Consider the following 26,519-nt stretch of genomic DNA (forward strand, 5'->3'; position numbering starts at 1 on the left):
TATTTTCGTATACCCTGGAAACACTCCTGATCAATATGTGGCTTGCTACCGTAGAGGTTTTTTTCCTTCCACCCAGCAGAAACTCATGACAAAGGAAAGCACATCTCATTTATGAACTTAGCTATAAATACTTCTGCTAACTGCCATTTAGGAATTTCATTTCCTGCTTGAGCAAGTCCTGTTGAAAGAGGCAATTACCAAATTTGTTTCTAGTTATAGAAATAGATGTTTGTCGCTGCCCACATCTGTTTCGACAGACAAATTGCCAGTCGCGAACGCTCCAAGGACAGCAAGTGCTCCATCCAGGGAGGGATTTGCCACCTCTCCAGAAAGCTAACAGCAATTACAGGGATCACGTTTCCGATTCCAACTTCATTCGAGCCCTGTCTCCCACTGCAACGGAGCTGCCTCGCACCGACGGGGCCCCTGCAGCTTCACCCAGCCACAGCCGCCTGCACCACGTCGCCCGGTGCACACATCGAGCGCTGCCGGCAGCGCCGTAGCCTGCTCCCTCCTCCTGCTGCTGCTGCGGAGACACTAAAGAATATGTGTTTCATTAGTCACCAGGCCCATCAAAACGAGGCAACTTTAATCCTGCAGGTCACGAGGATCCAGGACGCTGCATCTCTTGTGTGCACAGAAAGGAAGGCAGCAGCAAAGCATTCTCCTCACCTGCAAAGCGGTGAGATGGCACAGGGTGTCTTGCTCTGTGTGGGACAGCAAAGCAGCCAGCAGTGACAGCACACGGGTGCGGAGATGGAGGTTTATGGCTGTCATCGGCATGGACCCAGCTGAATGCTGTATATAACAGGTTTTACCAGGTCTCCCTCCCTGACGTCCTCCCTTTCTGTTTCCCTTCATCCTGGCTGTCCTCTAGGAAGTTTCCTTTCCACTTATTCCTGGGAAAACCATTCATCAGCCAATTCCCAACACGCTCAGCCACAGCCTCGCCAGAGCCAGCTCAGGTGCCCCAGTGCCAGCACCCGACCACCAGCACGGTGCCCAGCAAGAGCTGTGCAAGAGCAGGCGCACCCCGAGAGGGACACAGGGACAAGCAGCAATGCCCCTGCCTCCCTGCCACAAGCACAACACCCATCGACTCGCACCCAGTGCCTGGCTCAGGGGCGCGGCAGAGGCGCAGAGAAGCCACAAAACACCACGAGCCGTGGCCAGGGAACCTCTGCTCCTCTGGCATCATTCCTGTGTGAATCAGCATGGCTCTCCCCAAGCTGCCCCGCTTATCAACCCGGCACAGCCCCGAGGAGCCCACTGGCATTTGGGAGCGATGCCGGGGACCCCGCCGTGCCCGCGGTGCTGCAGCTCCCCTGGGGGCTCCGGGACATGTGCCCCCGGGCAGCAGTGCCACAGGGGCTGCCCCGGCTCGCAGACGGGTGTCGAAACACGGATTGAGCAAGTTGGCCAAAGCCACACAGGTCATGACAGGGCTGTAACTGCCACCGGATTTCCTCAGCCCTGCCCAGGGCCCATCAGCAGAACACCACTCCCTCCTCTGCCTCTTCTTAAGCGCCATTATCATCTATATCATTTTGCAGCTTTTGCTTACAAAAGGAGTGACCTTTCACAGGGTAAGATACTCCCACGGAACAAGGACAATCTTAAATTACAGACATAACTATGCATTGCAGAAAAAAAAAATATGCAAAATGCATGCAAACACCCAGACACACACACTGCCTTTGGTCACTGCAATAAGTTCAGTTCTTGAACTGGTCTGAACACCACCAGATGGGAGTGAATGCATGTGCATACTCTCACATGGAGATGTGAAAAAAAAAAAAAAAAAAATTTCTATATGCACACACACCAGAGCGAATGGAGGAGGTGAGTATAAACGCCCCAAATCTGACAACATTAAAGGTAATAAATTTACTTCCACCTCAGCTGTAGCAACAGCCTGAGAAAGGTTTTAACTCCTACAGCAGATCTGCTGGAAAGTTTAAGTTTTGTTGTAGCGTTTTGCCTTTGTCACTTTTTAAGCACACACAGAAAGAGAAGCCGTCCTCCCATGTAAAGCCAGGCTCGCTCAGCACAGAGGGTTTTGGGGCTGGGTGTCCACAGCGTCCCGTGGCCCGGCTGCGGGAGGACAAGCAGAGCCTCCCCGTCCCCTGGCACATCTGCGTCCCTCCTGCCCCCCTCCTCGTCCCCAGCACCCCCGTCCAGTCCCCACACAGCTCCCGGCGGCAGATTGATGACACAGGGAAGCGCTGACCTCCGAGGTCAGCCCCGACAATAGGTTTTGGGGGCGGTTGGAGGGAAGAGGCCACGGGGGCCGGGACACCCCCCCCTTCCCATCCCCTCCACGGAGGGGATTTCTCCGCGGGCCACCCGCCACCTGCCCGTGGGGACCGGGATGCGTGGCGGCGGGTGGCGGCAGCTGCCCGTGCACCGGGGCGGGGGGCGGCTTCGGGAGGATGGGGAAGGGGGGGGAAGAGCACAGAGGGGAGGATTATCCATGGACACAGCCTGTCCCCCTTTTCACTGCATTTAACAATAAAGCGGTAGCTATAGCAACGGGGTTAATTCATGCATCCGATTTGCATAACTAAAACTCCGAATCCATTCAAACCTTGCTGATATTTTCATTCTTAAACCTGGCCTGCAAGGCTGTGCTCTGATGGCGAGGGGAACCCAAACATACACTGCCATACATATGTACTGCTGTCCTCGGGGGGAGATGCAGGTACGCACAGATCAAGCTGCAAAAAGCCACCCCTGGGCTGGGGCTTCTACAGCATGACCTGCCCTTGAAACTCCAAGAGCCATTTGCTCCTCATACCTTTATTCCCCCAGAAAGCATTACCATTTGCAAATAAGCACGGAAGAAAGAACAGAAAAATGGGGACTGAAGTGTCCTTCATAAAATAAAACAGGGGAAAAAGTGATTTTCAGAGATGGAGGAGAGTAAAGCGCATTCCAAGACAGAGGGGGTAAGGAGATAGGCAATGTAAAGGTTTCAGACTATCGTATAACCAGAGGGGGAAATGTCTTCTCACCACAAACATGCATCTGCATGATGTCTAGACAGTCATAAAAAGGGCAATTAAAGTACTGCAGGCTGCAGTAAGCTAATGTCTCCTCTCCCAGTCTAAACAGTTGAAACATACTGTACTAACTTCGAAAAAAAAAATATAGGCTAGAGAAAGACAAGTTTGTAAGGAAAAATGTTTTGAAATTCGGTTTTAAATAAGCCAGTAAATTAATTCAACCTTGTCAAATCTTTGCCTTATAACATATCAAATATTCCGCCTGCGTCCTGTCTAGACTGCGATAACAAAGGGCATTTAAAGCCCTGCAAGATGCGCTGACAGAGTAGCCATTTAAAGATGCAGTATTGCTTTCTCCATCTAAAACGATTTGTCAGATGGAGTTAAAATGAAAATGATAAGTAATCACTCTGGTTCACAACCATTTCAAAAGAAAAAAAAAAAAAAAAAACACAAAACCCCCACAGCTCATAGATATAAATCCCACTAAAATCATTTCAACGTATCATTCCAGTGGGATTTGTTGGGTCTTTTTTTTTAATGGCATTTCCCTTTTTTAATTTTTGTTTTGTTAATCTGAGATTCCACTAGCTTCCTGCAGCACAGGCATTTCTAAATAGGACTGTATTAAGTTTGAAAAAGCCAACTTCAAGTATTAATTGATTTATTGATATAAAATGATGACTTCAAGAGAGACACTATTTTAACTTCAAGGGTTAACATTGAAAATGAATTTTTTTTTTTTTAAATTTACTTAAAAGCAAAAAAATAAACTATCACACATGAGGTAAACTGGCCAGTTTCCATCACTGATACAGTTCAGCCTAGGCAGTCACCGTCCTCAGACGAAAAGCAAGAAAGAAAAGTTAAAGCAAACTATTTGAATGTGCACAGCATGGGTTTTTTTTACTGAGAAAGGACAGTTTTCTGGAAAAAAGCAAATCCAGATATAATCCTGACTAACACAAGAACCGTTCCCCTATCTTCCTGAGCTTTATCAGCTGTTGGAGAACCAAAATCTCCAAAAAATATATACACAAAATAGCTCATCTGGCTTAACAGGACAGCTAAGGCTGCCCACAATGGAGCAAGGGACCCGCAGGCCTACACCTACCTCCAGGCAGCCACTTTTCACGAAGTGCAAGACTGGCTTTTAAACAGTTTTGTTGTGACATGGCATCACCCCTGGCGAGGGAGGGGGACCGGGGTGTGCCCAGCCCTTGGTCCAACCACACCACACACTCGCTTCTGGAGGGGTCACAGTGAGGAGTCACCCTTGAAAGTTCAAAGCCAGGTTGACTGCAGTCTCTGCTCCTCACCCTGTAGCATCCCACCACCACCTTGTTTGCACCTCCCTCTGTCTCCCCACCCTTGTTTCTTAATTATTATTTTAATAAGACTTTTTCCAACTTTGCTGTTCATTCCGCAATAGCCCAAGGGCTACAACTGTTCATTAGACAGAATTTCTGCTTTAATTGCACTGACACAGATGTGTAGGTTATCTGGAAGAAATTACTAAAATGAGCAGTAAAGAACGGGGCTGGATGCTTTTCTTCCCTTACGGAGAGTTTAATTTAACATTATTTCCCCCCACACCCCATACAAGCAGCATCATTCAGTGCACTGTGGGTTCAGAGAGGAATTAACCCCGAATTGTTCCCGCTGCCATGGTGTATACAGGTGCACTTTGCTCCCCACACCGCACTAGCATTTCCACAGGGGCAAAAAGTGCAGGTTTCCCTCCAGGGGCCTGACACCCCTCAACCCACCGTGCTCCGAGCAGAGCCCCGGGGGCCTGGGAGAGGAGCGGGTAGCTGACACCATGCCCAGCTGACATGTCTCCACCACCACCAGCAGGATGGCCCATCTCCCTGCCGTCTGCCCCAGGCAGGACAAGTTGGTGATGTTCACCTGGGAGCAGAAGTATCCAAGACCCTGGATAAGGCTTTAGGGAAGAATTTCAAGCCTTGACCTGACCATAACTTGTGGGGTTTGCCATAAGGGTAACACAAGGTCCCTGATGAACGCTTGGCTGCGGTCAACCTGCGTGTCTGTGTTGTCACAGCTTTCAGAGACTCCAGAATCACAACCCGTCGGTAAGATGTGGGAGCGCCAAACCCTGGCAGTGCCATCACCGCCCAACAGCTCACGTCCATCCCTAGGGTGCAAAACAGGGCCCTTCTGTCCCCCCTCACCCTCTCCAAAGAGGTAAATCACCAGACACAGAAAAATGTCATCACTTCTGCTCAGCAGCGTCCAGGCTTTGAACCTGCCACGGTTGTGCAGCTGTCAAATCAGCCATGGAGTTTACATGAACTTCCTCTGCAATTCATGTTGGCAAGAGCCAGACTCATAATAGCCTTGGATCCACGGAGAAAGAGCTGCCAGTGTTATTTCTATTTAAAACCTCTATTTGAGCTTCATACACTCATTCTTCACACATAATACACATGCATATACACACAAAATGCAGAAGTGAGCCAGATCCAGAAGCATTTGACTTCACTAAGAGCACTGCCTAATAGCAATTTCAGGTTCTGGCTCAGTGTTATTATTTAATAGATTTTAATTCAATAATAAAAAGTATGAACCTGCCAATTTTTTGTTATGTCTTCTTGCCAGGAAGAAAGGAATAAAAAAAAAAGAAAAAGAAGCGATGCAAGAAACTTGCTACCAACTTATTTATTGAACTGTTCCCTTGCCCATGCCTCCCACCCCCCCTGGGCAAGGTGCTGTTCCCCTGGGCAGGAGCACAAAGGCACCAACCGAGCCAGGTAAAGCCTGAAGCTTCTCAGCCAGCCAGGGTGGGGGGAACAAGAAGATGCACATCAAGGGCTCAAGTCCTGTCTCTAAATATGTCTAAAAGCCATTAAAAATGTCTCCTTCAGCAAAACTCATCTTTGATTTAATGGGGGGGGGGGGAATTTCACAAGTGCTTCATGTCAAAAAAAGGTCTGCATTAAGGGAAAAAAAAAAAACATTTCCTTTGTTGCTACAGGACTTACTTGCTTTGTATCCACTGAAAACCTTTAAAATTCTACTACTGTATCTTAACAAAACCCTGAGACTGAAGCATCTCATGTGCTAAAAATCAAGAGACAGAGCACATCAGTTCCATCCTTCATTTGTAAGTACTTTGCTCAGGCCCAACTTCGTTTTGTATCTTGGTCCTCGATGCTTTTTGGCAGTTTACTCTAGACTTACTGGCAAGGGCTAAAAGGTTTCTATTTAGCTGGTGTCAGCTGAACATCTGTGCCTGCAAGAACTGGAGTGGGGGTGATCCCGACTGCATTTCAAAAGCACATTTCTTTTTGGGAGCTGACACAATAATTTTAAATTAAAGTATGTTTGGGTGGTGGGGTGACTCCATCCGGACAGGTCCCTTCTGCAATCCCAAGGGGAGTACTCAATTCTGGGAAGGTTTCCTGACCAGCGCAGGGAAAAGAAGCTGGGAATGCTCCCTAACCTGTGACCCTGATAACAAAAGGCAGGGAGAGCGTCTAGACCTCCAGTCTGACGGCGAGTGAAGGCGAGTATTGTGCTGGCTCAGACAAGGCAGGCACACACGCGCTGCGGGACAGGAGCAGCGATGCAAACCCCAGCTGCAGCCATCGACAGCATCGCCCCCAAAGCGCACCCGGCTGCTGAGGGAGGGAGGGAAGCCACGCACAGCCCACCCCTCCTCGCCGGCCCAGGGTTTGTGAGCGGCTTTCAGGGCAGTTCCCAGTTCCCAGCACAGCCGGACCCCGTGGAGATGAAGGAGCTCATCAGATTTCCAGCCCGACCAGCCCTGGGTTTCCCCTTGCCTCCATTTATTTCACACATACCACCCTCACACTCCCAAATGCAACCATCCCGCAATTCCAGCTCTGTGCAGATCCCAACAAGAGAGCAAAAAAATATGCTTCCTTCCACAGAGCCTTTATTTTCTGCTTTCCTTGTATGTCTCAGTTAAAAGGGCACAAACCAAGATGTTCCCTCTCCACCAAGCCTAGAGATCAGCTCAACATCCAGAAAAGCTGAAGTCGAGACTGAGCTCTACCATGTATTTCTTATGTGACCCCGAACAAGCCCCTTGGCTTCTCACCATTGTAGGTCCCCACATACAAAAATACAAATACCCTAAATAAATGCTAGAGCTAATGGCAGGTTACTGCCAAGGAACTGCATGACAAGAAAGCAAAAGACCTATTAAAAGCCCTCCTTCATCCCTGCCAGAAAGAAAACACTATTACCCAGTACTTAAAAAGATGCATTAAAGGAAAGAGAGCAGCCAGGGGTTTAAGGGCGCCCCTGGCCAGTCCCCACACACCCTCAGGACAAGGTTTTCCCTGGGGTGCTCCCACACACTGGCCGTGCCCTGACCAAGCCACCATGGGCAGCACCTGGCCCAAGTGCTCCCCGCACACATTCAGGGCTGCTCCTGCCCCAAAACACACCAACCTGCAGATCAGAACTTTTGGCAAAACAAAAATCATTACTTTTATGCTTCCCAAAGAAAAGATAACTTCCTCTTAGAACCTGGCTGTCTGCCAGAAGACATGCCCCAACCCAACTGTACAGACGGTGAAACCAGAGGGACCCACACACGCAGAGGTGGTGGCACTGGTGCAGAACCACCCTGGGCATCAGGGGCTCCCACTGGCCCAGGAGCACCACTCCACATGGGACCTGCAACCCTGGGCACAACCAGCAGCAGGAGACTCTCAATCCTTCTGCCATCCCTGGGCTGGACCTTTAGAGTTACAGCCTAAAAACAAGCAAAAACAGCCCCAGCAGCTGAGATAGTTTATATAGCCATTAAAAGCCCACCCCCCTTCTGATGAGAGGTAAAATATTAGCAACTGATGGTGAACACACTGAATTCAGAGCAAGAGAGGAGTGTTACTATCCTAGGAGCCACCCAATGCCACCAACACAACCTACCACATCCATACCTTTCTACATGAATAAAAAGTGAAGGACAGGGAGTTTCTTCTCTGCCTGCCTCCATCACTTCCTACCCCATTTCCAAAACATCATTCCTCCTGTGGCAACTCCTTCCCCAGGTGCTCCAGGTCCCCAGAGCCACCCAGGCACCAATACTGCCTGCAGAGCTGGGAATGATAGCAGGACACTGGTGGTGGCACCAGGGCAAGATGCCACACACCTGCAGCCTCAGCAAGGTCCCAAACTTCCTCGCAGCTTGGCACCTCCCATGGCAGCAGCTCATCTTCTGACAACTGCATGTGATTTATTTTTGGTACACATGCACTGAGAGATCCTACACTGGGATTTTATCAGCAGTATGCAGCTATGGAAACAAACCCATTTAGACTAATATAACAAAATGCCCAAACCCACAACAATAAAATAAAGAACGATGCATATGGGCATTTTCACAGGGGAGTGTTGCAGCAAATACAGAGAGTGACCCAGCTTTTGGGAAACAGGGGAAGTCTGAGTGTCCACTAGGACAGAATTCATGCAAACCTCTAAGAAATCAGTAGATTACACATTTCCATCTAGTTACATATTTTGGCTTGTGAATTTTGTTTTGTGTAAACCCTCCAGCCTGTTCTTTGATTTTAGAGTTCAAAAACTGCATCTGCTCCTAAATCAGATGAGTGGCTCCTTGGTGAGGGCATCTCCTCTTCACCCTCCATACCTATTCCCAGCCACCCTCCGTGAGAAGAGGGAGAGCCAACACAAAACCCATCAGAAATTGCAGCACCCCTTTTTGCTCCCCATGGGGAGGATGGCAGCGCCTGAGCATACCCTGGTGCACAGCTTTGGGCAGAAGCCACGGCTCAGCCAAACCAATCCTCTTTCAGCATGCCAGAGAGATCCACAAGTCATTTACAGAAATTCAAGAGTCTGGCATCCACATCGGAGACATCCAGGTCTTACCAGGAAGATGGTGGAACAGTTTAAAAACCCAGTGAAAGCTAAACTTCCCTTTAGTGGGTCTTGGGTGCTGCTGCCTGCCCAGGGTTTGTGTTTTGATCCCCTGTGCGGGGCTTAAAGCCCAGACAGCACAAGGATGGGCTCCGGCATCTGTATCCGAGGGCCCCGGCTCCGCAGGCAGCACCAGTGGTGGAGGTTGGTGATGTCTGGCAATACTGGCCCAGGCTGTAGCTGCAGACAAGGACGCAGACAACAAAGGCGAGGCAAAAAGCCATCGGATAGGGGCAGCCATGTCTGGCAGATCACGGCTTTCGGAAGCCCTGGGAGACTTTCTGTGCATGAACTGAAGTCTGCAAATACAGCTCCTTTCTGGGCTCACAATTAAGCTAGCAGCAATATTGCTAAAGTGTCCTACACCATACTCCAAATAGTATCCATCCAGTAAGATTAAAAACCCACAAAGAGTACAAGAGTGTGGCAAAGAAGCAAGCAACTGGAGACTGCAGAGAACAACTCTTCAGCACCAAAAAAATTACATTTAATTTTCTGTTATTTATATTCTAAGAAAACCATATGTTTTCACTTGCATCTTTGCCTCCCTCCCTGAGGCACAAACATACACACGAAATGGGACAGGGAAGACCAGGGAAAGCAGGAAGAGCAGCACAGCTAGAACACATCCCTGCTCACATGCTTTCCTAAATCACAGGACAAGAAAAAGGGTGCAAGTTTTACAACAGTCAAGCAACAGCAAACACCTTTTGCTACAGTGAAAACACCCTGAGCTAGCTGCTCAGAGCAGCGTGACACTGGGGTTCCCTCCGCTCGCCTGGCTTATCTGATGAAATCTGTCATTTAAGGCATTAATAAAAAATAAATATAAATACATCATTGACTGCTGCAGGACACTTTCCCTACGGACTTGTGTGAGTGTCCCAGCACTGGGGCTGTGTCTGCCCTGCATGTACGGGTGCTCCTGACCTCAGGCTCCTGCTGTTCCTTTGCATCATGATAACGCTGCTGGTGGGACCAGTAGTGTCTTACAACTTTTTTGCATAAGCAAGGACTATTTTGCTGTGCAAGCAAATTGTGCCATCAGGCTTGAAATAAAGCAACTGAAATAATTCTTTTTTGTCTCATTTTAGATCATGACTTTTACTAATAGATGCTTGATAAAAACCTAATGAATTATTTGTAGGTATTATAAGCATGTTAAAGATCTTAGTGTGGTCATAAGCCAAGGTCATAAACCCTATTGACTTCCCAGGCTCTGTAACAATTGATTATCTATTTATTAAAATCATTTATTCACCACTGCTTAACACATTATTTAGTCAGTTCTTCCCCAGTAGGCTTGGGACACCACATTTGAGCAAAGACACCTTCTTTTTGAGGTACTCTCATAAACTCAATTCTAAAGTGAAAGAGAGACCCATAAATGTTACAACAATGTCTTTTTAAACCAGCAAAGGCTCTTTTGCAAACAGGTTCATCTCACATTAAGCAGCCTGGTTCAACAGGGCTCCCGACGTTTGGTTTTGTCTGTCCTGAACATGGGCAGCTCCTGCCACACTCAACAGAAGTCCAATATGCCATGACTTAAAAAGATTCAGGCTGTCAAACTACTTTCACAAAATACAGTGAAAGTTTTTTTCCCTCAGTGTAATGCTGCTCATTAGTTTGCCACAGTAACAGCAAATGGAAGAGCACTCGTGCTTAAAAAGATATTTAGCTTTTGAAGATGTTTCTACATTGAACGGCAGAAGAAAAAAATCTCATCCAGGATTATTACCAAAGTGCAGCCAACTATTTAAAGACAAAAAATACCAGGTTTGCGCAATCAGCCTCTGAAGACACCGCTGCATCACCCTCTGCACCCTGAACAGCAAGAACCTGCTGCTGCCAGGGCAAAGCAACGTACCACCCGTTTCGTCAAGCGAGTAACCAGGGTGTTTATAGTACAGCAGCTGCAATCATGCAATCAGCCTTCATAATTAGATCTTGGCAACTCTTGAAATACTTCACTTACCCAGTTTACCTGGAAAGGTGCGACCTAAACATTCAGTGCCTGGAGACATTTGAAAGAAAAACAGAAAGCATCCGTCAGTGATGGGAGCCACCTCCGACTGGCTGCAACACACACCCCAGCTCCCCTCCTGGGGACTCATTCTTGAAGAGCTCCCCCAAAGCCAAACACGGTTGACATCTGCACCCAAGCCTACCACCTCCGCAGTAGCCAGGAGTACCGAAAGTGCTACGAGCCGGGTCTCACCACTCCTGGTAACGACCCCACATGCTTTTCCCACACCAGAAGTTGCAGCATGAGGTCCCGTTCCTCTCCAGCCATGCCACTGCACGGGCTTCCCTGGGTCTGCTCTCCTCCAGCCCTCATGGCCAACTCGTCTGATGACATGCTGAAGCCTTATGAAGGTTTGTGACATCTTTGGGATCACTCAGCCCACCCCATAGACCTTCCCACCACATCCAACAGTGCCAGACCGCCTGTTCGTGGCACCGGGCAGCACTGCGTGCTTCAAGGTGCCGGTGGGCTATCTGTCACGTACTGTCTCATCTGCAAACACATGTAGCTGAGCCCCACGTGCTGCTCAGCTTTGGTGTAAGCTCAGGATTTCCTAAAATCCCATCCCCAGTGTGGGGGCAGAGGATGCAGGGTACTGAACAGGAAGACCCACAGCAAAATCTTGCACAAACCCCCAGATGCAGAGCCTAGCAGATGTATTTTCAAGTGAGGAACAAAGCAACAGAAAGTTTGAAATAAAAGAAAACTCATGACTCCTCTCTCGTCCGTCAGTGAGCAGTGCATTAGTATCTGCAAAACCGACAGGATGATGGGGACATGGGTCCCCCCCCGACCCCACCAGCACAACCCCAGCACCTGACAAGCTGCCAGCCACCACAGGCTGGGCAACCCCTCCGCAGTCCCGCAGGGGATTTCACCAGCGAAAACCTGTGTCCCGGACTTCTTTATGAAGCCCATAAGAACTGTCTGTCACTGATAATAGTTAATTGGTACTAATTAGTACCTGCCACAGTCTGATGCCAAAGGAGTCCTACTGGCCTATAAAAGTGGCCTTTAACCCGAGAGCAAGGGAGGCTCCCAGCCGCCAGACACAGCAAGCCAAGGCTGCTGCACCTGGGGCGTTCACACACCGCCTGCTCCTCACCCCGCCGCCGCAACAGCTCCAGCTACAAATGCAGGAGAGCCGGCTGGGAGGTTCACGGGGGTTATATTAACACATCATTCCTCCCAAATAAAGCTTTAAAAAGTTACTTTCCATGCACCTGAGAGGACAGAGATAAGCAACCTTTTCACCCCAGGAAAAGATTAAGGGTCGGCGAGCCGCTGTAAATTACTGCAGCAGCTAAATAACTTGGGACCCGTGGCTCGGAGTCAGCTCACTGATTTTAAGTCAGGCTGATTTAGAGGAGCGAGTTCAGACGTATTGCAAATCAATGCTTGCGCACGGGAGGCATTCAAAAGCGACTGTGCAAACGTGCGGCGTCGCCCGCGTTTGCCCGGGCGGCTGAGAGCCTCCACGCGCCTGCACACCACGGCCGGCACCGGCACCGAGCACGGTGGGAAGGGAAAGGAAGGAATTCTGGCAAGCCAAACACCAGCGTGCGGCAACACGCTGTGACCTCCTCCTCCTCCTTGCTCCTCCCCAGCCAGCTTGCTGTACAGAGCCCGAAAAGGGGTGGGAGGCTGAAAAGGAGTGAATGGCCAAAAGACGAGTGGAGGCCAAGGGAAAAGTAGGGGCTGAGAAAAAGTAAAGGCCAAAACCAGGTGAGAGGCCAAAGGAAAAGCAGAGGCTGAGAAAAAGTAGAGGCTGAAAAGGGGTGGGAGGCCAGAGGGAAAAGTAGAGGCTGAGAGAAAGTGAAGAATGAAAAGGGGTGGGAGGCCAAAAATGGGTAGGAATCTAAGGGAAAAGTAGAGGTTGAGAATAAATGGAGACTGAAAACAGGTGGGAGGCCCAAAAGGGGTAAGTGGCCAAGGGAAAAGTAGATGTTGAAGAAAAGTGAAGGCAAAAAAGGGGGAGGAGGCCAAAAAGAGGTGGGAGACAAAAAAGAGGTGGGGGGGGCCAAGGGAAAAGTAGGGGCTGCAAAATAGTGGAGGCAGAAAAGAGGTGGGAGGGTGAAATGGGGTGCAGGACCAAAGGAAAAATAGAGGCTGAGGAAAAGTGGGTACTCAAAACATGTGGGAGGACAAAATGGTGTGTGAGGCCCTAAAGGGGTGAGTAGCCAAAAAGGGGTGGGAGACCAAAGGAAAAGTAGGAGCTAAGAAAAAGCCGAAAGGGGGTGGTAGGCCATAGGAAAAGTATAGGCTACAGAAAAGTAGAGGCCAAAAAGGGATGGGACGCTGAAAGAAAACGCAGAGGCTCTGAAAAAGTGGAGGCCCAAAAGCAGTGGGAGGTCAAGAATAGGTGGGAGGTGGAAAAGGGGTGGGAGGTCAGTGAAAAAGTTGAGCACCAAAAAGGGGTGGGAGGGTAAGGGAAAAGTAGAGGCTGAGAAAAAGTGCAGGTCAAAAATGGGTGAGAGGTTGAAAAGGTGTGGGAGTCCAAAGGAAAGCTAGAGGGTGAGAAAAAGAGCCTCGCTGCCTGCAGCTGCCGAGACCAGGCTCAGTTGTTCTCTAGTTAAATTTCCAAAAGGGCAGAAAGCAGCCGCTCTCCCCACACCCTGCTCTGCAGCACAGGCAATCCCCCGCCGGTGCTCGGCGCGGCGGCCCTGCACACACCCCACGTGCGACACCCTGTGCACACACGGGCACGCCGCCCAACACATGATGTCTCACCCAAGATGTTTTGGCAACGGCCTGGGATGTGTGGGAGAAGCGATCCTGAACCCTCTGAAGTCAGGCGGGATTTTAGGACGCTGCTTCTCACCTCTCTTTGAGCTTGCCTGGCTCTCACATGCTTACTTTTGGCCTTCTGGTTTAGCCATGCATTTTGTCAACTTCTAAAATGCAAATGAGAATTTGCACTTAAAGTCAGAGCTTTAGACTTGACCAGAGCCACCCTCAGCTCTCCGCCCTTCCTCCATACATAAGTAACTTTTTTGCTTTTTGCAATCAGCAGCAGGGAAGAGATTGAGGAGTGGCTGAGCAGTTGGTGCATATTCCCTGTGGATCAGTGCCCGCAGCCCTTCTGCAGCCACAGTCCTGCCAGACGACTCCATGTGAAGGGTGGCTCACACTGTCTGCCTACCCGCAGCAGCAGCAAGGAACCAGTAATTATACTGGCTGGACCAACACCTGCTAGTGGTTTTGTCTTACACTGTTTGTGCAACCAAATAGGCTGCCAAGAAAACAAAGATGTACTTAGTCTAAACAGGTGAAAACATGAAACAGGGAATGGAGCTGCTGTGTTTGTCCCATGATGCCCGTGTGCAACACGTGCTAGAAAATGATTTTTGGTTTAGTCTGCAAGAAGGCTCCAAAAGCAGGTAAAAAAAAGCATTGCATACACTGAAAAGACAAGTCTTTGCTGTGGGAGGAGGGAAGAGGACTGCCCATCCCCAGAGCCCAGCTCCTGGATTTGGCCTTACACCGTGGTGCAGGATGCTCTTTGCTGAGCCACAACACCAGCACCAGCACCAGCAAAGCCTGGCTTGCTGGAAGCACAGCCAGAAGAGTCCTGCTAAACCCGGCATCTCACGTGGGACGGCACGCAGGACATGGCAGCCCTTGGCCACCCAGGGATGCCTGCAGATCAGAGCAACTCCCAAAAAAGCACCGAGCCAGTTTAGAGCTGAAGTGCCCAATTCCCACACCTGGGTCCGCACAGGCAGGGGATCGGACCCCGCATGGCATTTCTCACTCACGGAGCACAAGGTCAGCAGGGAGGTGGGAAAGGGAGGGCAAATACCCCGAGGTAGCAAGGGCAATGACCCCAAAGGAGCACTTGGACCAGCCTCAGCCTTCACTGCCTTTCTGCAAGGCAGGAAAGCCAGGATCAGCTCCTAACTGCACCAAGTCACACCTAAGATACGCTTGGCAGATGGGATTTATTGCAGATGATTTGTCCTGGAGTAAAAATATCAGCCCCACCTCTCACAGCCTATTTACTGAAAGCCATTAAGCACTAAACAGATGCAAAAAAGTGTATCTCAACAGCATCTGGAATTTATCCCTTCCTCCTAAAAAAAAAAAAAAAAAAAAAAAAAGAAAAAAAAATCATGCCCTATTCTTTTTGAGAAAGAAAAATGATTATATAGAATTATAATGTTGGAAGAAGATAGAGAAAAGCAGAGATTTTCTTTGAAACACTGTTTGGACAATTAAAAAAAGGATAGTTTCAAAGAAGCAGCAAATCCTGTCTCAGCTTTTTCTGCCCTGTCTCACACTGCCAGGTTTTCCTCCCATGTGTTGGCTAAGACACTCTTAAGAAAGCAAGAGTTTTTTCACCCTTGCAAGACCTTTAGTAAGCTAGAAAGAAAACCAGCTCTAAGTCCTAAGTGGTTGAATGTATACTAAATAAAAAAATTATTATTCCAATTCCTGACAACAAGATTCAGAGCAGCCTTGTTTCTATGGATAAAAGCTACTTGGGGACCAGCTTTCCCAAAGAGGATGGGTCACTCTTTACCCAAGAGAGCTGATGCTCTGTCTCTCCAGACAGAAGAACGGAGAAATACGAAAGACTATCTGGATTAATATGAGGATGCAAGGTCAAAACGCGATATCCTCCACTTCCCCAGGCTGGGTGATGGCCCCACAGTATCACCTGGCCCCAGCCACAACCGGGGAAGCCTTGGTTCAGCGCGAAAGCCTCCCCAGCCTTCCCAGATAAGCCCACAGAAGTGCCTCCAGCTACTAAATTACCCAATGACTTAAACTAAATGCATTGATCAGGCTGGAAAACAAAGCTGCAGCTCTTGGCATGCATACAGTTAGGAGGGTACAGCTGCAAGAGTTTTGCATTTTTCACCTGCAAGTAGTTTCAATCTTACTTAGTAAGAGATGTCCCTTCCCCTGCCCAGCTCTGACGAGTGCTGCACTGAGAGACCAATGGGCAACACAGGCGAGAGGAACCCACTGCTCCAGACACTTTCCAAACAAAGCAGAGCCTCAGCACATGACAGGTATGTCCAATTTTGCAAATAAGGGCAAGGTTGTTCCTAGAACAAGTCCCATTACTCAGGCTCCTCAACCCCCATCTCCTCAGCTGTGCATGGACTGGATGCAGAATTTCATCAGGACATTAAACTCAGAAGCTGTAAAATCACTGTGCAAAAAACCAATTATACCTATTTTCGTAACAGCCGATTTAAGCTTGTATTTAGGTCCCCTCACATACCCCTATGTTACATAAAGCATTTCTTCCACTTGAAATGCAGCTTTCTAAAGGCCATTTTGCTTAATTTAATAGATGTTTAATGTGGGTCTGCAAATCTCTAGAAGCGTAACCAAGGAAGACACATGGCCGCAAGATACTGAGTGATCCCTTCCTAAGCAAACAGAAAGAACATGAGAGGATGAAAAGCGTCTCCAAACCCATGAACCTGCTGCGACTGGAGTGCACTTGTGGTCTGAAGAGCAGCAAAACCCCATGGTCAAGTCAAAAGAGAAATTCCTGAACATCTGCACGCGGCTGTTAACCCACTCGAGACCAGCCAGCACTCTGCAGGCTGCGCAGCAGGATGGATCCTTCCCTCACTGCACAACCGAATTAGACGAACTAAGCCCACTCAGGCACGCTTCCCTCAGATTTGAAAGAGCTACTTTCTGAACTTAAATTAAATAAATGCACTCATCTTTTTTCTTTATTTTTTTTTTAAGTTGCACTAATATAAAGCTCATAGTGAATCTATTAAATTGAGGCTGTCCATTACATTTATTGTTCCTTACAATTCAGGCCTGAATGGCAAGTCAGTAAATGTTGAGAAGTATTTATCAAGAAAATCCATGAGAATGATGAGGATTAAAAGCTATCAGCAAGACACGTGTGTCTGAGCACACTGGAAAGGGAGATACAGAACTCAAAAATGCATCTTTCAATTCAAGCGAAGTCCCATTACAGTAATGTAAGTGTAACAATAAAAGTGAGATTTCTGTTTATTATACAGGAAATTATTGTAATTTAAGATAATTTTACTCTGAATTGTGTGAAGCAAGTGTCCATAAATCATGTCGTTCCTTAAGTGTCCTAAAGGGAGCATCTAGCAGGCCAAGGTACTTTCAGAGCTCAGTGCTAAAGAGCCTAATCTGTATATGCTGATCGAAGTTATTGAAGCCAAGAGAACACCCTTGGTGAGGTGGAGTAATGGTGGAAAGAATGAAAAAAACACTGAAACACGGAAAGAGCAGGACCTGCTCCTCCAGGAAAGCAGCCAAGACACCCGCCTTCAGTGAAGGTGAGCCCTTGCAGCCCAGACCAATGCAGGGGACACCGATGCTCTCTGACTGAAGGAACTGGGTCTCACTGCACCAATACTTGTGAAGAGCACGAGGAAATCCAGCCTGGTTTCAAGTCTGGAGCGCGCAGCAAGAACAAGCCCAACCCTGGGTCATTTAAACTGCTGAGCTGTGGGTTTCATCCCTGTGGCTCTAACAGCCAGCTGATATCCTCAGAACTGGGAGAAACAGCATGGGAGGGTGCGAAAGGCTCAGGGCATGGCTTCGCTTTGGGGGGGCATTTTTGTTTTTATAGAAATAACAATATTAATCATCATAATATTAGAAACCACTAAGGGGGAGAATTTCCAAGCTCGCTCAGCAGAGCCCAGCCGGCAGCAGACCCGCTGCAGCCGCAGCAGGCAGCTTCCCTGGGACTCGTCCTCGGCAGCCGAAGCCACGGGTGCATCACACACGGATGGAGGCGGCGGTGAGCAAATTCAGGACAGTTGTAAGAACTTGGGCTTGGAAATGTTAGTCTTGACGCTCAGCGGTTAGACGTCTTTTGGGAATTCATCCAAATGGCACTGCTTCCTTCCCACTTGCCCTGCAGGTAAATCTAGCATGTGGCTTACACAATCTGTTGACTTAAATAAAGCAAGGGCAGAGGAAGAAAGCTGTTCAGACATCAGGAGAGGCTCATCAGTCCTTTGGGCAAAAGTCTGGGTCACTTCCCCCTCCGCTGTGTATTTGGTGTGTCGGCCAGGGCCCCGTCTCCCTCTGTGTGAGCGCATGCAGTGAGGGTGCAGCAGAAATGGTCACAGTGTTCAAAACGTCAGAAAAAGGACAACAATGACACATTGCCAAATTCTTCCATATTTTTGGCGAGCACCAATGCTTAAATTCAATTTACAGAAATTTGAGTCTGTGAGCTCTGTGCTCCAGTCAAGTCCTTTGAAATCAAACACAGCTGAGCAGTGACCGCACGAGTCTCCCGGGGCTGGGGGAGATGGGGCCACAGCCGCTTCCAAACGTCACGGTGCCGGTCCACCTGTGCCCCCAGCTCACCTCCAGAGCAACGCTCATCCATCCTGTGGACGTGGGATGTTTCTAAAGCCCTGTGAGACCACCACGTGCTCCGCAAGTGCAAGACCTTGTTGGATACACCTATCTCAGGTGCAAAACCAGCCACAGTGTGCAAGACTGAAGAGCAGGCAAGCACTGGCAGAGCGCGGGCCGGAGCGAGCCTGCCAGCTGCCCTCACCCATACACCTCGAGTGCTTCTTGCCCCTGCTGTTTTCTATCCCTAGTCGCAAACTCCCTCCTTCTCACGATCAACTCAGGCACCCACGTGCCTGCCCTAGGGCTGGTTCCTCCACTTGTCAGCACAGCAGGAGCAAACTGCCTCCCCCAAAGCAAAAGACTGAAATCTGAACAAAGCAATTCTAACGCGGCTGTAGCCACGGCTGTTTTGTTACCAGAGTTACAAAGGGGAAACTTAGTTCTCACAATTAGTGAAACGGGACAGAACTAGAGGAAGGCTACCTCATAAGATGCAGGTCATCTTCCCTCTGAGATTTTAAAGCACTGACGATGCATTTGGAAAGAAAACCAACTCACCTGACCACCACTGTGTCTACTAAGATGTGGCACAGCCATTCTGCTCAGTGTGCAAATGAGAAACCCTACCACTGATCATCAACAGCAAGTTAACTGAGTATTAGGCCAAATTCTGTATGTAAATCATACAGTGACTAAGGTCTGCAACAGTAGAGAGATGGACTTTGCTACTACAAATACTCATAGTGCATGTTAACGTCTAAATCTTAAGGAAGGTAGAAGAGACTACCATAGCAGTTACGATGGTGAGCTCCTTAAGAGGCGAGCTCGACACTCAATCCATCTCTCATATCAGACCCAAGTTAACATTTAAATAGGACCTACTGTCATGAGCAGATGTGGTTTTGAGTAATGGTTAACGTTACTTAACCGGTTATATTCACTAATGTAATTGACACCTATTCCATCATCCTTAATACACCCACTTCTTTCTCCGATACCATAAATAGATTAGAAAAGTTTCTGCAGATGGCCATGACCCCATTTGTTTGTGCACTTAGCCATGTATGAATCACTCTTGGCTTGTAGCAGCACTCTGGAATTACTGAAAGATAACTAGTCGGCACAGACACCAATAAATGAATCATGCTTTCCACAAGACCAAACCTTTGGGCTTTTACAGACTCCAATTACAAAGTAAGAAGAAAAGAACAAAGAAATTACTCAGTCTATTTGCACAAAGTCATGCAGAGTTGATTCATAGTTTTACAGAATTATTACTGACAATCATTTGTAGGGGGTTAGAGTAACAAACCAGCTACTTAACATATTGGATGGAAAGAAGAGATGAAAAAAAATCCCCAAACCACGTCCTGCATATATTCTTGAAAAGTAGTATTGATTTTTGTGCAAGTACCTCTTTTCATTCTTGATATGCTCCAAGCCTGGGGGTTAATCAGCTTTCATTCTCCAAGGCTAAATTCTGCTTTGCCGGGTTGTTCGGGCCAAGTCTGCAAATGTAGGAAATCCTGTTGCGCTTGCTGAAGTGCACAAACCTCACGCCAGCAAACCATCACAGGCACAACTCCCCAGCCCTGTGGGCATGAGCAGGGTCTCATGAACGGATCAGAGAGCTGCCATGTGCAAAAGCACTTGCCTTTCTATATGCACATTTTAAAATGTATACTGCAAGTGAAAAATTAGCCAGTCTGAGGCATTTTATTAAAGATATGTGCGAGACTGAATAGACCAAACACAAATGTGTGAACCATTTGAAAGCACTGTGGACATCCACCAACACTGACAACTTGTGAGGCAAGTTTCGAAAGATATGCAAGATATCTTTATGTAACGCCACAGCCTGTGACAACACTAACATACACTACACACAGAGAAAAACACACCCTCTTCTAGATAGAGCATAAGCCTAGTCTTGTATGGATGAGAAATCGGAAGTCTGGCTACTTGAAGAAAAAAGGGGATGCTGTATTGATTATGACCTTGGCAATGCTACCTTGCTGTATGCAGTGAAAAGTAGTGTTAAGTTAAAAAAATCTAAAGGTGATTGTGGACTCGGTGCCATCCTGAGCCTCCAATACGCACCAGCAGCCTCACATGCTCCAAATCAGCATCCTGTACCAGAGATATGCAGAATAAGAAGGATAACGTCCGACTGAACAAAGTCAGTGTCACTTTGGAAAAGGATGTAAGTTAACTGTATATAGTATGTTATTTGTATACAGTGTTCCAGTGATGCTACCCACTACATTTAACGGAAGACCCACTTCACTGGCTAATTTAGCTTGCAAATGAAACGTGTGCCCTCTTCTACACACCCAGCTGAACTTGGTCCACAAGCAGAGAGCTGCCAGTCTGGTACAGCTTACAGTCACAGTGCAGGAGGGGCCAAAACAGCACCAAAAGAGCTACCACACAGCTCTAAATCAATCTGGGAAAACTTGCTTATTTGTCCTCACCATTAAGGCTGCTGATTTCCTACAAGAGGTATAAATCCTACCTCAAACTGTCTACAAGAAGGAAAGATGCTATGCAAGATTTAAATGAAAATCTTAATAAACTATCTCAATTCCTACCCTCTTTCCTACTCTACCCATAGTACATAAATTAATGCAACAAGCTCTCTTGTATAAGAATACGTAGGCGACAAGAGTTTATCTGAGGATGTGCTGTAGATAGAAGGGGAAGAAAAAGGTTTCCAATAGTACCGCTGCAGCAGCACCAGGTTGTCTTTAGAAAGCTGAAGTCACTAGAATCAAGGTCTTTAGGTGCAACACAAGACTAAAAGGATGCATGCGTTAAACAGTAAGGTGTCCTTTAGAAGGAAAAAAGCTCTAAATCAGGAACCTGCAATATTAGGTGGATGCTTAGATAAATACTGTAAAACATACTGCAGCAAAAATGCTAATGCAAGTTTAGGTTTCACACTGGAGGTATTTCAAAAGATTTGCAAAGCTTTGCTAATATTTAACATCTCTACTAATTTCCTTTTTTGGTGTAATCACAAATTAACCATAGTAGCCAAAAGATCTGGGACGAACTACAAGTTCTAGCTGGCTCCGAAGCCAACAAGAATAATGTGTGCTGTTACTATTTTCTCTCAAAACATACCTCAGCAAAACTGACTTAAAATGAGAAAAGAAATTGTGAAGCTGTCATTACAAAGAAGCATTTAAAATGCAGATCAAAGTGCTGCCTTAGAAGCTGTATTCCTTGCCAAATCATCAAAGCTCTCTCTACTCTCAATAGCTCCCCAAATCCTCTGATTTGGATGATAAACTCCTACAGCTGAAATTTATCTGCTTTACAAAAAAAAAAAAAAAAAAAAAAAAAAAAAAAGCCCAAACCCCACAACGCCTTTCTCTGGTTACTAATTCATTAACCAGGTCATTTTGAACTACTTTCTTGTATTATTACACCAATTAACTTTCACAAATGTGTTTATGCCTGTATACACACACAGACAGTACCCCGATACTTTTTCCAAGTATTGAAAACTCGCCAGCTCTCAGGGGTGTAGAGGTATATGGTCTCATCCTGCAGGCACCGAGGTGCTCACAGCTCAGGTAGCTATTCCTGACGTGCTTAACGCTGGTATCGCTCTTACACCGCTCCACTACACCCTGCGCTCGTGCAGCGCTCTGCAAGGCGCTCCGAGACCACTATTATGTGTAGTGCAGCAAGGAAGCAGCAATGCAGCAGCCCACGTAATCAGCTCTGAAAGACAGGGATGACAGGTCAGATCCTGCTCTCGCAGAGGGGTAAGCCTCCTGCCGAAATCCTCCCCGTTCCTTGCTGGGGCCAGACTCGGCCAGGCTGCTTGCAGCCACAGCAGGTCTCTGATGTGTTTCCTCACCTGGGATCTGCCCAAGTGACCTACCTTCTGCCAACCAAAATAATTATAAAATAATCACCCAGCAACTTAGCCACACAGACAGGAAGAACACTGCAAAAAACATCCCTGTCACCATTAATGATTCCTTTGCTTTATCGACGTCTGGGAGTGTGCTCACAGTGTGAACCAAGTTTCCACTTAATTGCAGCAAAGTGGCCCTTGTACCTCTCTCCTCGCAAGCCTTCCAGCCAGGCGTTATTACTTTGATGAACCATGCCAACAGCAGATGCACAGTGTATCGGAGAACTTCAGGGATCTGATAAGACAAACCGCACACCATGCACGGGATCTCCTTCCAGGAAGCAAACTGGTAGTCAGTTTTTACATGAAACACCATTGCAATAAATGACCTTTTTTAGCTAATTAGGCTTACCAAATTCTGACGGTTGCTATTACCTGAAACAAGACCAACAGACATGACTGTACAGTGAGTTACTCAGGAAAGAAGCTGGATTGTAATTACTGTCTATTAGTGACACCATATATTTTGGTACTTCCCTTGGAAAGGTCTCCTCACGTCTATCCATTTATAACTCAAGTTTACAAATTCATTCTAAAACTGAATCTATTTTGCCACCAACTCTCAACCTGGGAAACCTAAAAATATTAGTATATTTGGTGAGCAACAGCAAATAAAAAAAAAAAAAAAAAAAGATATACTTGTAGATACTCTTCTCTCCATCTGCAAAGGAAGCAGCAGTAGTTCAGCTAATTCAATATCCTGAAAATTTAGAAGTGATCCTAGACCCTATCTTGGGAATTTCTGGCTTTAAGGAAAGGAATACAGTTGCTGTTTCCCACACACCCTTCAGTGCCGGTCCTCTCACAACCTGGATCTGAAAAGATATACTGAATAAAGTGAAGGCAAACCAAAGGCTTATTCAGTGGGTAGAGGATGCCTTCACAGCAGAAGGTAACAGGACTTACTGTGTCAAACACCTTCCTCTGAATATACCCTGACACTGACTGAAAAGGAAGAATTAGCCATGTCTTGCCTCCACTTTGTATTATATATGATCACCTCCAACTATATAGGATCACCTCTGGTGCCATGTGTGCTGGTTCTGCTGTGTAGCACAACGCAATCCAGGTGTTCACCCAGAGAAAAAAAAACAAAGTTTGACTATTTTCCCCCATTTACTCCTCTGTCTTTTTCACTCTCCCATTCAACATCAATTATAAAACATTAAGATTAAAATCACTGCCTGAGGGCACAAAATAAACCGTAATTTGAAGACCACTGTGCTCTCCAGGCTGAGGGAATTCGGACTTTCCCTGCTGCCCTGGGTATGAGAGGTAGGACCCACAGAGCTGGGACTGCAGAGTGCCAGGGTCCCCGGGGACGGCCAAGGGCACACACAGACAGTTTTTAGGCCACCGTAAGCAAAAGCCATCCGTGCTCTGCTTCTCCCGGCTCATACCTTGGGACGCTGATCTCGGCAAAAAGCTCAGCAAAAAGCAGTGCTTGTCACGGACACACGGCCAGGGTTAGACATTGGGAACTCCCCAGTTTGGCTGAAGTCAAACTGAGATGGCACAAACATACTCTGTGCAAACACTCGCTAGCTTGCTGAAACACTGGTAGCAGCTCTGGCTTCCCTCCATGTCTCTACCTCCTGGAGGAAAACTTGAAGTGGGGAATAAAGAAGTATATGGTTATTACCCACGCTGCCTTGGAAGAAGCCATAACTGCCGTTGACAGAGTGTCAGGAAAGAAATGTATTTGCCAAAAAAGCAGTCTGAAGTGGAAAGGAGACGTGATCCCTGGTTGAGCCATCTGCATTTGGTTTGTTATTAAACCAAAGAATGTGAAAACCTAGAAGTCCTCGCTTGGACAGAAACCCGCTCTCACGGTTCGCTCGCCCCAGCCCGCCACCGGCTGAGCGCGCCGCTCTGACACCGGTGTCCGAGCGCTGCTGCCAGCCGAGGGGAATGGCCTCACCCCCTCGGGGAGGTGTAACACCACCTCCTGAACTCCCAAACGCTTTGGCTAACGTTACTGCATGAGCAAATTCCAGAGCCACCCAGCCCAGAGAGAGACCTGCCCTCACGCCCCACGCCTGAAGCCATCCTCTCGCAGGGATGCCCAGGTGCCCACGGAGGCGGGATCCCCCAAACCCCTGGCACCCAAACCCTCTGGGAGAAGTCCCTGCGGGGCGTGAAGCAGCCCCGGCACAGGTGTGAGGCCCCCCCCGGCGCCGTGGCTGCCGCGTTGGCCACATTGGGTGGGCGCTGGCCGTTGGCACCGACCCCGCCGGTGGCGGGAGCCGAGCCGCCCCGGGCGAGCGAGCGGGGAAGCCGGGGAGGAGGCAGGCACGGCACCTCACTCCGCTCCCTGCGCCAAATAATTAGTTATTGACAGACTCTCCCGCCACGACCATCACCCCTGACCTCTTGCACCCAGCCGAAGCGATTAGAGACCGCTGCCGCAGATGTCTGGCTGCTTCACGCCACCCGGCATGTTGGCACTACAGCCACGGCGGCGGCGGGCGAGACTCCGCGCCCCCGCCCCCAAAAAACCCTTTTATAATCCTAATCTGGGAGCGCCACACACAGAAACCAGCTGCTTCCTCCACTGCAGCGCCGCAGCCTGCCATACGGAATAAAGCCTGCAAAGAAATATTTTGGGGGATCAGTTGTGCAGTTAACCTAATTAGAGGGTTAAATTAAAAAGAGTTTACAGTTATGTCACTTTCCTGAAGCATTCCTGCGTGGTAACTTTTGGCTAGAAAATTAAATAGCATCTGGTGGTCGCTGCTCTGAGATTCCCACAAAGTCATATGAGATAAATAAAATCATGCGACTGGAGGGGAAAAAAGCTGTATAATGAATTTATCTCAGGTAGGCTCAACTCTGTCCTTTCCACTGAGCCCAGGCGGAGGAAGTGATCAGGTAACAGCCCCCGCAGTGCAACCAAAGCCCTCCTGTAGCACAGAGGTGAGCTAACGCTGCCCGCCATCGACTGGAAATGAATAAATAACATTGGTGATAAAGAAACCTATCTGAAAACAAAGTAAGGAAGGGCAGCATTAAGGGAGCTCAATCCAAGGCCCCCGGGAGCTAATGGGAACGCAGTGCCTGAGTGTCAGGACCCCAGAGTCGAGAGGCTGACACAGGGGGACAAGCCGGCGAAGGACCCCGGGAGCCATACGGCATCAGGCACGAGGCTCCCCCAACACCCGTCCAAATTCAGCCAAGGTGTCCTCCAGCGCACTCACTGTCCCCAGCCTTTCACACACACACACACACCCCCATCCGTAACTGGCACCTGCCTCCTACCAAGCCTTTCATGTGCTGAAAAATAGGGGAAAAATTATAAAATATGCTATTTCTAAAAAGTCACGGAGTTGAATTAAAAGCCTGAGTTCTTCCAACAAAAGCTCATGCCAAGAGTTAGACTGGAAGAAAAGCTTTTTCTTCAAAAGATATTACACATTTTAATTCACAACTTTTATCATAACCATGAGCCTTGATCAGACACAAAGTAAAGTCTCTCATCCTTGCAATTCTGTGGGACACAGTTTATGTTCACCAACTGGCTGACACAAAAAAGAACTGTATCTTCATTATTTATACACCGCTATTGGTATGCACATCTAGCCCAGCCTGTTAAAGTCAAGAAAGAATAATGGTCTATTCAGTACCGGTAGTGTTAATAAAATCAGGCAAATCCAGCTTAGTTTTGTCTGAACACGAATGAGATTAAATCAAGATTAAATGTGCATACAGTACAAAGGGTATGGTTTATGCTAAAATTCAGAATGAACACATTTTAGCACCTGGTATACAAATGCCTACAGACCTTCTCCAGGACTCAAGACACCTGAATTAAACAACGATGAAACTGGAGAAGGCCAAGGCAGATGACACTGGACAAAAGCCATCCAAAATACCAAGGGACAGATGCTGGCTCTAAAATACTGCTCTGCAACCCTGCTGGAGGTAACAGGGCAAATCCTGTGCTAGCAGAAACAGGCACAGCTCAGCTGAGTTTCCCCTACACACACCGAGCGCGAGCCTGCCCCATCGCAGTGCCAGGAATATATGCAAAATCAAGACTCTTTCCCAAGTTTTCATTTTGGGCCATTTTGCATTAGGCTGTGTAGGGGTTTAGATTTCACAGCACAGAACTAGGTGTTAAGCGGGGTACAATCCTGACAACCCACCCAGCCTGGGATGCCTTGAAAACCTTCCCTTTACAGAAAACAGCATTCGCTTTCAATTGCCAGAGAAACCAACCCATTTCTCTTCCCTCAGCAAGAATACTCTTTCTCTCTCACATCCATGCACTTCATCTCCGAGAGGG

General features: G+C 47.9%; 1 protein-coding gene across 3 annotated transcripts in view; it reads right to left on the reverse strand.

Annotated features, from left to right (window-relative positions):
* Nucleotides 1-26,519, reverse strand: part of PMEPA1 (prostate transmembrane protein, androgen induced 1) — a 52,190-nt gene that overhangs the window by 24,299 nt on the left and 1,372 nt on the right. For 2 of the 3 annotated variants that reach the window (XM_032982499.2, XM_032982500.2), the window contains exon 2: nt 10,921-10,959. The exons of the other annotated variant lie outside the window; for it this stretch is intronic. In XM_032982499.2, the coding sequence (XP_032838390.2) occupies nt 10,921-10,959 (39 nt within the window). The remainder of the gene's footprint in view (nt 1-10,920; nt 10,960-26,519) is intronic. 3 annotated transcript variants of the gene reach the window in all.

The sequence above is a fragment of the Tyto alba genome, unplaced genomic scaffold (assembly GCF_018691265.1).
Source record: "Tyto alba isolate M040663 unplaced genomic scaffold, T.alba_DEE_v4.0 Super-Scaffold_33, whole genome shotgun sequence".
In the NCBI taxonomy this organism is placed as follows: Eukaryota; Metazoa; Chordata; class Aves; order Strigiformes; family Tytonidae; genus Tyto; species Tyto alba.